Source organism: Stylophora pistillata, chromosome 1 (genome assembly GCF_964205215.1).
Source record: "Stylophora pistillata chromosome 1, jaStyPist1.2, whole genome shotgun sequence".
Lineage (NCBI taxonomy): Eukaryota > Metazoa > Cnidaria > Anthozoa > Scleractinia > Pocilloporidae > Stylophora > Stylophora pistillata.
This window is the reverse complement of record NC_142519.1, coordinates 55,065,114-55,078,046: the sequence shown is the minus strand read 5'-3', so window position 1 is coordinate 55,078,046 and position 12,933 is coordinate 55,065,114. Positions and strand designations below refer to the sequence as shown.

The following is a 12,933-nucleotide window of genomic DNA, read 5'->3' as shown; positions in this document are numbered from 1 at the left end:
GATTTGTCGGGTTTCTTTACATTTATGAAACAAATCTTACTAGTGATGCACTGAGAAAATACTTGACAAAATACGAAGGATATTGCTGGAAACATCACAAGATATTGGTAAAAGTATGTAAATCCCAACGATATGGCAGTAAACGGAACTAGATTAGATTTCCCATTTAGATTTTCATTCTAAATGAAGTGCGCACCTCCCTAGTTAGTTGGTTTTGTGTCTTCCCACGACGCTTTGCTGGGGTATTTTTTCAAAATGGCGGACGTGAGAGAGGTTCCTGTCCAAGTCAAAATTCACGTCCAAGAAATCGTCAAGGTTGAATTTGAGATCCAAAATAATGTTCAAAACATACGAAAATGCCAAGGGCCATTAAGTCTACTGAACGACTTAAATTTGAAAGTCAGACAAAAGATCAATTCTTTGAGGCAGAAAGTTGAGGTAAGGAAAAAACGAATTTACACTTACGACTTGTGATTGTCTTTATATTTTTGTGAAATCAGAATGCTACGCTCCGGGTTTTAAGTGAACAGCTGTACTTGAAATTTCCTTTATTGGGCGATAGCTATTTCCCCACAGCCGAGAAAATAATTATGAAGGAATGATCCGAGGGGCTATGATCTTCCTTTATAATTTCGACGTTGGGCAAGGACTAATGAAATTTAATTATATCAAAATTCTAGATCACTCTAATTAAGACTTCGCCATTTAGGATACTTGATGAAAATTGGAAAAAATAATTTGAGAAAATTTTGCCTAAATTCCCACATTCTTCAAAAAAAAGGAAAGGTATATATTCTAATCCAATTCTTAGTTTGCATGTGACGTCAGCATGAATTAAAAAACCGGAAGTCGGCTGTTTTGGGGGATAACCACACACGCTTTGCATAAGCTGGTATTATTTCACAGTTAGTTTCCCTTATGATCATGCCAAATCTCTGTGCTGTGTTTGGTTATAGCCACAACACCAAACAAGAGAAAGGAAAATTTTAGTTCTTTGGATTTCCTTCTGTATTATTGCATCAGGGAGAGGACACAAAAAAATTAAGTGAAGGCAAAACCAAGTGAGTCTCTGGTTCCTATTGACAAAATTGCCACAGCGTGCTGTGCACTCACCAATTTATCAGAGTCCTTTGTACCATTTGATTGAGGTGAACTTACAACCAGTTTGATTCCAGGTACTTTATGCACAATTTTTTATATATAAGCCTGAAACATGCGGCCTGAATGCTGAAGGTTCTAGTCGGGCAGGTCATCGGAAGAAGCCAATTTGAAAGCTTTGTTATTCCCCAACATGGTGGCCGCATATGATGTAGCAAATAATTGAAGACAAAGAATAGTGGTTTCTTTTCTTTACATACCACTTGAAAAAAATTACTTGAATGTGTGTATGATACATGTCACAATTTATTTGTTGTGTTAACAACTGATTAAATTTGTCATGTATATAGGGTAGGGTGTTTATCTGGCAATGGGGACTGGAGACTTCTAGGGTAGCCTGCAGAGCAAGCATAATTTGAGGGAACCAGTGGTCAGTAAAATCTTAGCCAAAAATGGTCACCACCAAATTTGTACCAAGGGGGTGAATGATGGTCAAAAACAAGCAAAGAGGGTGGGGTGTGGAGTGAATATTCTGACTCTTCCCCCACCCCCTACCCCACCCTGACTCTGACTCTAAATCAAACATGGCTGATAAAGGATCATGAGCTAAGGACATGAACTCCCTCTAGTGAGACACTTGTACTACAGGCTACTCTAGGGCTACTACACACAATTCTGTGGCTAAACTATGATGGCCTGAGTCATGCTTTCTGTTTTGAACTTTTCAGATGTTAAAATTCTGTTTCTGTATAATTTTTTTCTGGCTACTAAATTTCTTGACAAAAATTTTGCTTTAGGGTCTAGAGCAAGTGGCATTTGAACAAGACAAAGAATCAGACAGATTAGCAATATTAGCAGCCATGCAGCATCATAAAAAAGAACTGTTAAGGTATCAGCTAATAGTACTACTTTTGACAGGGAGAACCTCAGTTTATACTTTCAGTGCTGTTATTTTTACCATGAATGCTGTCGTAAGCCCAGCCCTTCCTCTTTATTTTCCCTCCCCTCTTTAATTTGTCCCCCTTCCTGATTAGTCTCCTTGTCTAACAAATACCCCTCTCTAACAAGTCTCCCTCTCTTATAAGCCCCCTTCTTCAATGGGCCCCCTCTCTGATAAACCCCCTCCTCTAATATGTTTTCTCTTTGATGGGCCCTCTTCTCTAATAGGTCCCCTCTCTGAATAGCTCCTTTCTCCAATAGGCCCCCTCTCTGGTGAGCCCTCTTCTCCAATAGGTCCCCTCTCTGAATAGCCCCCTTCTCCAATAGACACCCTCTCTGATAAGCCCCATTCTCCAATAGGCTCCCTCTCTTATAAACTTCCCTCTCTAAAAAGTCTCCTATCCAAAAGGCCCCCTCTCTGATAGGCCACCTTCTTCAATAGGTCCCCTCTCCTATAAGCCCTCCCTCTCTGATAACCCCCCTCTCCGATAAGCCCCCTTCTCTGATCACCCCCCTACTCCAATAAGCCCCCTCTCTATTTGGTGCCCTCTTCAACAAGTAATATTCTCTTTAAAAGGTTCCTCTCTTTATGACACCTCTCCTCTAATAAGCCAGTCTCTTCAGTAAGCTCCCTTGCCTGATAAGCCCTCTCTCTGCTAGGTCCCCCTCTTTATTTGGTCCCCCTCTCTAATAAACCCCCTCTCTAGTAAACCGTGTCATTACAAGCCACAAAGAATGTATATTTTTATTCTTTTTTTCCACGCACCCTCAGAATATGGAAAAAACTTCCGAAAGATATTGTTGAAAGCATCTCTTAAGAGACTTTTAAAACTAAGATTTCCAAGTATTTTAATGAGAAACTTTAAACTGGTAGATATTACTTCTATTGTTGTTATTTACACTTTTTGTATTTTTAACGTTGGTGTGATGTCTAACGACTTTACTGACGTCTTTTAATGTAGATGTAGATGTAGATTACTATAGCCAATTCACTTGTTAGTTAGTTGAAGCACATAGGTTGTATAGTAATAGATATGTGAGCAGAAGTAAAACTTAGAGACACATTTTGAAATGTGAGTTTTGTATTCCTAGTCTGCAGGAATCCATTAGGAAAGCCAATTTAGCCTCTAAGGCAGTAATCGACAAAAGCGAAAAAGAAGAATTGTTTGGAGGACAAGCTTCCAAAGTAAGAAACAGGTAGGTTGGAAAAACAATGAGCTTGCTTACCAGAACTGCTAACTAAAAAAAAAAGTATTGCAAAAATTGTTGAGCCATGAAATGAACTATTTCATAATTGGATCACTTCCAGTCTTTTGGCTGACCTGCTTTCATTTCTAAAGTGAAACTGGCTGGATGAAGCAAGTTGGATCACACTGGAAAGAGGGTGTGGTCCTAGTGTATAGGGTGGGAGACTTAGACTTGGCCAGGTCATTTTTGTTGTGTTCTTAGGCAAAACATTTTACTCTTACAGTACCTCTCTCTTCATAAAGGAAAATAAATCCATGGGTACTGGCAAATTGTCAGGGAAGCCTGATTAAATGCAACCCATGCAACTCATCCAAGTTGGGGGAGGGGGGGGGGGCAGGATCGGTAAGACTCCCGGGTGATTTATGCTACATTGAAACCAGGATAAGCTTTGACTGCATCAGGGACTGCGGAGACCATTTCAAAGTGGTAGGGCTTAAAAATCTGGCCAATACAAACAAATAATTTGAATATATCAACAAAGTTGAAATGGTAAATTGGCCACTGTTACGATTATAAAAGCTGACGTTTCGAGCATTAGCCCTTCGTCGGAGCGAATAGGGGAATTACCATTTCAACAAGTGCCATGTCAATTACCATTTCAACTACCATTTCAACAATTGCTATTTCAACAATTACCATTTCAACTTTGTTGATATATTCAAATTATTTCGTTACCCCCACCAACGCAGCCCCAAACAGTTTCTTTAGAAACTATCAGCCTTAATACAAACAAATGCTAAGGAAGTGTTCGTCATTTATCTTGTATAGCTTTACCAAGCCTTTGGCTTGACGCCTTTTATTACTTTCAAGTAGTAAAGCCCATATTCTGTCCATCTCAACTGGAGCCCTAAGAAATAAATCCTGGCAATAAAAGTGGTAGGGCTATAGCCCTACCAGCCCCTCCCCCCTCTGCGATCCCTGCACATGGGTTACTTGGCTCAAGTACAAACTTTAACCCTCTGACTCCTTAGAGTGATCAGCATCTCATTTCTCCTTACAAGATCACCCCTGAATCACACATTAAGGTAACAAGAATAAAGGAAATTTGAGTTTTTATAGATTTGTACCGTGTGCAGGTGAGAGAACAATAGGACATGTAGTCCCCTAGTAGGGTCACTCACCTAAACGAACCCCAACCCACCCATCCCACCCTAGGGGAGGACATCCATCACACAGTAATCTTGGGCGTGGGAAATTTATTGTTACCTACTCCTAACCCTGCAGGAGACGGGACCTCCATTTATTCGACCCTATCAGAGAAGACTAGAATATCTAACCATTTCTTGATGTTATAGAAAGGTAGCATGTTCTTCTCACTATTATTTTAAGACCTTGAGTGTTGGTCTGGCTGGGGCTCGAACCCTCGACCTCGTGCACAACAGTCCAGCGCTCTATCCATTGAGCTAACCGGGAGGCGGTTGAAATGATCAGCAACTGAGGAAGCTCTGGGTTGTTAAACAAATTCTCCTTGTCAGCACCTTAGGAAATTGTATAGAGAACAGTATGGAGAATATGCATACTGATGTCTGAGTGAAAAGGGTTAAAAAGCATTTTTTAGTTTATGTAGAACTTGCTTTGCAAGCAGTAGGTCTGGGAGGGTTTTTTTTTTCTTCATGCTCTCTTTTCGATCACTGTTAACCCTTTAACCCGAATTCATGACCAAGACAGAATTTCTCCTTACAATATCAATACAATATCAAGCAGACAAGTGATGAGAATAAAGAAAAATATCAATTAGGGGATAATTAGTTGATCCAATACCAAATTCTCCAAGTAACATCACAAGAATTGTATGGCAGCCGTTAAAGAGAATTACTAATGAGATCTTGGCAGTGAAAGTTTTTGTTACTTTTTATAATTATTATTACACGACTTGGGCAGTCAGAGGGCCAAGAACTAAAATCAACTAATCAAAATGCTCTATTGCTGGTCAATATTCTCTAAGTATTGGACCAGGTACTGTCCCGAATGGTCCCGAATGACACCGCTCTTGTGTCCCTTTGAACTTCAGTCGTATAATAAATCTCTTATTAACCAAGCTTGCTTGGGACTGTACTGGAAGAATATCGGCCCTTGGTCTTTTTTGTACAGACCTTGCTACGCTCAGTCCGCACTGTCAAGACCTCAGGCCGATATTCTCCCAGTACGGCCCTTGCACTTGGTTAATAAGATATCTTTATTTTTTTCATAATGAATAGTAAGTAATTTGCTGCTCACCTCTATATCACTTCTCAGGACCTTTAACAAAGAAAATTTAGCAAAGACTGCGAGCAACATAACTCAAGATTTGATGAGTATTGCAAGGATGATGGATGGTCAGGTCAAACAGAGTGAAGCTGATATGCAGATACTAGGTAAGACCCATAAAGAAAGGATCTCAAAGTGTATTAGTATTAATGATTAGCAAGCTGTTGCTTATAGAGATTTTTCTAGCTGTAGAACAATAATAATGAAATAATTAAAATATCTCGGCAAATGTTGCAGCTATTTGTTTTACCTAGTTCTTATTAACTGAGTGGGAGGTCTGTATGGGAGAATCTTGACCGAGGTCGCCAGTACAGACCTCACTGCGTTCGGTCTGTACCAGCGACCAAGGTCAAGATTCTCCCATACAGACCAACCTAGCTAGCTCGGTTAATAAGATGTTTATTATATGGCTGTGTCTTATATGCCAATTTTTTATATTCATTGTACCTTTTTTTTCTAGACCAGTCTAGATGCCAGTCTAGATGGGAAATTTAGACCGCTTTCAATATTGATTTCAGCCAATCAAATTCGTGAATTCGGTAGTTCTCAGTCCTTGTGAGACACAGCCATATAATAGTAATCTTAACCTTGTAACTTCCATGAGTGACCAAGACAGATTTTCTTCCTACAATATCAATGTAATATCAAGCAGACAAGCCATGGGAATAAAGAAAAATATGCATAAGGGGATCATTATTTGATCCAATACCAAATTCTCTGAACTAGCATTATAAGAAAAGAAAAGCAGACAGAAAGAGAAATTACTAAGAAGATCTTGGGAGTGAAAGTGTTAACTTAACCATATCTCAAAACAACTTCTGGATCAATGTCAGTATCTGAACAGCTGCACACCTACCCCCACCCTTGACCGAACATTAAGCCCAGCTTTTTGGTTAGGGGAGAAGTAGGTGGACTGCACAGTTGCTCAGATACCAACATGGATCCCAGCATCTTTGTGTTTATGACACAATTCATGTTTTGGTCTTTGTAAATTTTTTTATTCAGCATCCTCTTCTTCCCAAGTTAAAGTTACACAAGAAGAGTATAAAGGTTTATCAGGAGTAATTCAGACAAGCAAGAATCTTCTGAACAAATATAACAGAAGAGAGGTGACAGACAGATTATTGATTTTCTTTGGACTTGTGCTCTTCTTCTCTACAGTTCTGTACATTTTAAAAAAACGGCTCCCGATTTTTGGGGGCTAAATCTCTTATTTTGTTCGTGTTATAGTGCATAGAGAAATAAAATTTTATTATCATTATTTCATAGAGAATGTTTGATATCAGAAGTACATTTTCTGAACATATTTTACATATTTAGTGGTTGAAGTCTAATTTCCAGCCAGTCAGTCTTTATCCTCTGCAGACATTAAAATGCTACCTGTGGGCTTACAATGATCAAAATTTCTTTCTTTTCAGTCTGTGTCATGATATTCTATGATTTTCATTGAGTGAGGTGCAATTAAGAAGTTTGCTGTTTATGTTTTGACATAAAAAAGTCATATTGTTGTCATGGGCAACTGGCTCTGTTTCCAGTGGCAATATGAGTTGTGACCTCTGTTCATGATGCACCGCTCCTGAGTTTCAAGTCACCATTGAAAACGAGGAACGATGCTTGTGACAGCTACATGATTTTACAATAACCACCCTTTCACCAATTTTTTCCGTGCTTCACTTAACTGATAAATTGCAGTTCTTCCACTACATTACTGTAGAAGAGGGGGCAAAATAAGTTAAAATGGGTTTAAATGCATTAGGTGGGACTAAGTGCTTTTAACTTTTTTTGACCTGTGAAAATACAAAATTAAACCCCCATGAACTGTGAATTTTTTGCTTTTCACAATATGTGAACCTAAAAGTTATTTAAATGTATTGCACAAAGATCAATCCAGAGGAAAAAAATTTTCATCTGCGCATTACATTAATTGACTCAACAAAATCCTAAAATCCTAAAGATATTCCAATTTACAAAAAGTCTTATTTACAATAACTAATTAATCTTTAAAGTCCTACATACAAATCTTTCCTTATGAAATGAATAAAAACAATAAATTAGCTGGGAAACGCCTTCTGGAATAAATGAGTTTTAAGAGCCTTCTTGAAAGCATTAACTGAAGATATATTTCTAATAAAAAGGGGAAGATCGTTCCATAATTAAGTTTAGTAATATGTGATTTTTTTTGTGATGCATTATTTCAACTTTTTGATGTGTGAGAAATGTATGCAGGACCCCTCCCTGTGTTCCCTTTACCCCCCTCGTAGAACTGAGTCAAGTTGTTGTAATCCCCATTTACTACCTGCTTTTACAGTGTTGAATTTTCCTTCCCCTCCGAATTTCTTGTAGAAAAGCCCAATTTCAGTGAAGGCCTTAGGTAGACAACTCCACATCACCCATAACACTAGACTTTTATTCCCTCAAAGGCACAAAACTTGCATAAGCAATTGAGAAAGCACCACTAATTTAAGAAAAGAGGTTTCGAGAGAGCACCCATAAATCAAGAAAAGAGGTTTTTGTATTTTTGCTTCATGGCCACTTTTTTTGTAGCTGATAAAGCCGAACAGAAAATGTCAATAAATCTTTTGCTTATGGTAAGAAGGAGATTAGGTTTAGATTCATAAGAATGTCTTTCTTTGTAATTTTGGCTCTTTTCCTATGTAGTTTGTCACTGACTATGCTGCCAGTTAAAACAAAGGCTAAGAAATTATCTGAAAAAAATTGCCATGAACTCAAGTTGTGTGCATACTTTGAGCAATTGCAGCAACAAGGGCTGCTCCTCTACCTGAACCATCCTTAGATAACATCAGGGTTATGTTAGCTTGCGGCAAAATCTCTTTAAGAGTCTCTTGCATGTAACGTTTGAATTGTGGGTGATTTTTGAAGAGGCTTCCATCAACAGCAATTGTAGTGGTGTAGTTCCCAGTTTTCTGTTAACAGATTTAAATTATAATGAAAATCATTCTGTTAAAATGCAAGGAATGCAGTAAGAAAAACAGACTCTGAAACAAAAATGACTGCTTGCCCTATTGGTTTACCATGACCTTTTACTCTGGAAATTGGGATGAAGAGAAACTATACATTAACTGCTGTTTCTGTTAGATTTTCACTTCTAATTGGATTTACTTTCTCAACAAACCAACATTTTGCAAATATTTACAGTGCCCATGGATGGTCTCTTACGTTTTGCAGTAAGCATTCAGAGATAACGAAATTATGATAACTAAATGAACAGATAGGATAATACTTAGGAAAAAACAAACTAAAAATATGTCAAAATGTGAATTTTGACAAACTTTTATCATCGGCAGTTTATTGGCAGTCATTATACTCCATTTGTGATGTCTGACCTGTGCTCCATCTTTCCTTAACCCAGAAGTGATCACCAAAGAAAATTACAGTTTTACCATACCTTGACAATTGTAGCAACCCCTGCTGCAGCCAATCTGGCAGCTCTTATGGAGACTGCAGCACACACTCGCTGCAAAATCTCAATGTCAGATTCCACTGCTTGTTTCTCTATCTTCATTTCTTTAAGAACCTTGTCTATCTGTTCCCTTTCACCACTGCCGAAGAAAAAAGAAAGATGTTTTTTATTGGTCATAAGGAATGTGATTAAACTTTCATTTTTAATGATTGTAGTACTCCACTGTAAAATTTTGAAAAAATTGTTTGCATTACTCATAAGGACTGCTCATCATTTATTGCGGGGAAGGGGGGGAGTGGTGGAAGATTTTGGCTGTGTCATGATAAAATGTACCTAATATAACATTTTCATGATCTTCCTGTTGTCGGCAGTTTATTGGCAGTCATTATACTCCATTTGTGATGTCTGACCCATACTCCATCTTTCTCTAACCCAGAAGTGATCAACAAGTAACTTCTCCCCATAATATCCCTCCATTATCCACCAAATAAGTAATGAGAATACATATATATATCAGGTAGAACTTGTTACCATGATCTAGCACCAAATTCTCATAACTAAATATCAAAAAATGTGTAGCTGCATAGAGAGGAGAATCAGCAATCAGCTTTTGGGAGTGAAACGGTTAAAACCAAGTGACCCCCCCAAATCCATCATGCACACCCCTTCCCCCCCAGACAAGAAAGAATGATTGGTCAATTTTTCAATTACCTTTCAACCCAAGACACAAACTCAGTAGGAAAGCTGTCTTTGGTCCTGAATTTTTCACTGACTTGTCCTTTAAACAGCAATTTCTTCTCAATCAAGTCCAAGCAAACAATTCGGACAAGTTCACCAAGATACATCCCTGAAATCATCTTCTCAAATCTAAAAAGAAAGGAGTCATTGCACAGAATTCTGAGACATTCAAACAACTATTTTTGGATTTGGAAAGCAAAATTTAGATCAGAGGAGAGGGATGCATACTTGGGTCAATGTTTGCTGCTGTGGGTTGTACTACTGTTATTTCAGAATCCCATTCCCATTACAAAATATTCTGTGTCCAATTATAGACCCCTCTTAATCACTTTTGTAGTACGGTAACAACTTTGTATCTGCAAATCTTCTCACATTCAAATTTCTACTTACAATACAACTAGAATTTTCTTGCCCCAAAAATCCTGAAAAAATGTGCAACCCTATTCTAGTAACTCTATTGAAGGTGCAACCCCATTATAGTCAATCCAGTTTCCAGTTGTTAAAGTGCAACCCCATCCAAAAGCACATCCCCATTAGCCTGTTACTAAAAAGTATAAAAAGTACCACCCCCCCCTCCTCCGCCACGATTTAGATGCATTTATCATAATATGCAAAGATTACTCACAGCTGTTCACCAGAGTTACTGGATTCCCTATCAAGTTGTTTATCATACTCCGTGAGAAGATGATCTAAGGAGCCCTTATCACCAAATGCACCCCACTCTGTGTTAATAATCATCTGTCGTGGTTCATCTCTGTCGCCATCCCATTTAGCAATATTGTCAAGGTTCTCCATATAGCATGCATTGGTTCCAGTGCCCAAGATTAACCCAGCTCTGACTGATGGATTCTCAAATGCACAAGACATCATTGTACCTGTGGTGTCATTGACAAGGGCCAACACATCCACATTAGAACCCTGTGGAACAAAAGAGATTATGATTTTTTTTTTTTTTCTAAACTGTTCAAAAGTATGCTAAATTCCAGCTGGTTTCTTAGTCATTAGCATGTTGCACTAGAAGAACTAGAAGTGTGTGGAATACATCCATCCACCGAGCCAAAGTAGTTTTCATAGACTTAAATTAAATCAACTCACCATTCCCTCTCTTGCAAGTGCCTTCTTTAATAGTTTGACAACATCTTCATTTTCTACCCCAGAAGCAGAAAATCCCTTGGTCCATTGAATCAAAACTCCTGACGCGAGTGACGATTGCTTCACTGGAAAAGAAAACGTAAACCCTAGTGGCAGCAGATGATCATTTAGCTCGTGTTTCTTGACAAAAAGAGAAATATGGTGAGCAATGTATTTAAAAAACGTTTCAGCATCACTGGTCTTTATTGTTTCATCAAGTGGAGGGTTTTCAATTTTGTCTTCAATTTTGCCATCTTGTATCGAGGTTGACAACACCCTGAACTTTGTTCCACCAAGATCTACTGCAAGGAAGTTGCCAGATTCTGAACCATCAGGTATCTTTCTTACATATGTTGGAAGCATTTTGACTGAGCTCTTCTCTCGTTCGTTCTCATCAGCAGACAGACCTCTATCGAAGTCTTCCCTCAGAATTCTGGTGACTTCCAGGATGGATTTACTCGGCAAGTCGAACACCTCTAAAACCTCTGACACCTGCAGAACAAACGGCTCATGATAGTACTGTTAACACCAAGTGCATACCACAAAGTTGCTAATTTACAATAAAATCATCAATATTGATTTTGGAGGTGTACTCTCCTAAATTTATTTTGGCTGTTTGTGTAGCCTGGGTGAAAGTCGTCCTGAGAAGGGCTGCTGTTAGCTGTGATTAGAGTTTCAACAACCTTAACCTACTCTGATAATGGATGCTGCAAAGTTTGTCATTCCGACCAACAAAAATCCTTCTCAGGACTACACTCATTGAGACTCAGTACATACTAATCAGTTCTAACTCTTGTATTTAAACCATTTACTGATCTCCTAGATTACCTGCACAAGTAGTTACCAGACTATGGGACTTCTTAGCTAGTATGGAGTATCAGTTTTTAGAGACGTTTCCTGTAATGCATATAATTTAGAGAACTAACAAATGCTTTAAATTCTGATGAACCGCCTGGATTTGTTGCATTCGTGAGTTATGTATTTCTCTAACAGGGTGATAATTTGGAGAGCAGGTTCTGTCTAAGTAGGGACCAAATTTGGAGAAATAAGTAGCACAAACCCATCCAATAGACACCTCTACCCCTTCTCTTTCTAATCGGTCTTTTTATTTTACGCTGAAAATTGGTTTTCACCTGTGTTCTGTGCGTATAAATATGTAATAGTTGTAAAACCCGTAAGCTATTACCTCGTCTTTCGCCGTGAAGGCTCTCGTCAGAGATTCACAGACTAACTGGGTAAAAGATGTGGCTGCAAACATGTTATCAGCTTTCACGGATTCTGCCTCTGTTCAAATCTTCAAAATAGGAATTTGAATACCTTTTAAGTTAAAGGTGAAGCCTTTGAAAATTGAACAATCTGGGATCTTATTAGATAAAATAAAAAAAAAAGAAAGAAAGAAAGAAGATAAAATCAAAGGAAAGATGGAAAATGCTGTGCCTCTGAGCTGTTCTGTTACCGCCGACTTTGGACCAGATAGGTGTTGGTAATTAGAGGAAATGCATTTTGGCCAATGTAAGTTGGTGTACTTACTTGATAACTTTTTAGATTACACACGCCTTCTGAAATGGTAAAGTCTCAAAAACGCACGGATATATGTTAGTTAGAGCGATTTTTCTCTTTAAAAGGCTTTGTGAGAAATTCGATCGTCTGTACAATTTAGAAAAAAAGATAATCTTCGTACGTGGATGCGAAAGCGAAAGAAAGGTATCGGCGGCGAGACGGAAGTCATCGTTAACCTCGTTTTCAGTCCTTACCAGTCATCGGGGATCGACGAGCGAGAGTAGATGTAGTGAGTGAAAGAAGAGCTTCTGAGAATTTTATCACATTAGCTACCAAATGAGTGAGGATTAGAGATCCGTCAAAAACATAACCGAGGTTTTGCAGCAAGACACGAAAAAAAACAAAACAAACAAAAATTAGCGATATTTATTTCGAACGACGTCATTTCGGCTAAACAACGTACGAATGAATTTTTATCTGTCATTTTGACTTAAAATGTTTCTGACCTTTTTTTTTTATTTAAGACAAGACGCTAGGAGGGGTTGAACGTTTCCTCGTTTCCTAAAGTCCCTCTGGATACAAGTGCAAAGTAACAAATTTTATGTCGACAC

General features: G+C 38.3%; 2 protein-coding genes and 1 long non-coding RNA gene across 3 annotated transcripts; 2 read left to right on the top strand and 1 right to left on the bottom strand.

Moving 5' to 3' along the window:
- The first annotated feature begins 140 nt into the window (after positions 1-140).
- Positions 141-6,793, top strand: LOC111320935 (vesicle transport protein SEC20). The gene is made up of 5 exons (XM_088763333.1): positions 141-438; positions 1,896-1,987; positions 3,130-3,234; positions 5,521-5,639; positions 6,538-6,793. The coding sequence occupies exons 1-5, from the start codon at positions 256-258 to the stop codon at positions 6,735-6,737; spliced, it is 699 nt and encodes a 232-aa protein (XP_088619459.1). The 5' UTR covers positions 141-255; the 3' UTR covers positions 6,738-6,793.
- Positions 6,767-12,080, bottom strand: LOC148743175 (hexokinase-4-like). The gene is made up of 6 exons (XM_088763351.1): positions 12,009-12,080; positions 10,787-11,314; positions 10,317-10,609; positions 9,665-9,820; positions 8,939-9,092; positions 6,767-8,456 (listed from the first exon to the last, which is right to left on the bottom strand). The coding sequence occupies exons 1-6, from the start codon at positions 12,078-12,080 to the stop codon at positions 8,259-8,261; spliced, it is 1,401 nt and encodes a 466-aa protein (XP_088619477.1). The 3' UTR covers positions 6,767-8,258.
- LOC148743176 (uncharacterized) lies at positions 10,847-11,890 on the top strand. Its single transcript, XR_016002538.1, has 2 exons — positions 10,847-10,984; positions 11,221-11,890. It is a non-coding gene; the product is annotated as an uncharacterized LOC148743176 (long non-coding RNA).
- Positions 12,081-12,933: the final 853 nt, after the last annotated feature.

Bases quoted from the DNA above. Each gene is read 5' to 3' on its own strand.
- LOC148743175 (XM_088763351.1), bottom strand. From the start codon at position 12,080: ATGTTTGCAGCCACATCTTTTACCCAGTTAGTCTGTGAATCTCTGACG. The intron at 11,315-12,008 runs GTAATAGCTTAC...TTTGTTCTGCAG, and splicing joins CCTTCACGGCGAAAGACGAG to GTGTCAGAGGTTTTAGAGGT. The intron at 8,457-8,938 runs GTATGGTAAAAC...ATCTGTTAACAG, and splicing joins GGGTTGCTACAATTGTCAAG to AAAACTGGGAACTACACCAC.
- LOC111320935 (XM_088763333.1), top strand. From the start codon at position 256: ATGGCGGACGTGAGAGAGGTTCCTGTCCAAGTCAAAATTCACGTCCAA. The intron at 439-1,895 runs GTAAGGAAAAAA...ATTTTGCTTTAG, and splicing joins CTTTGAGGCAGAAAGTTGAG to GGTCTAGAGCAAGTGGCATT. The intron at 5,640-6,537 runs GTAAGACCCATA...TTTTTTATTCAG, and splicing joins AGCTGATATGCAGATACTAG to CATCCTCTTCTTCCCAAGTT.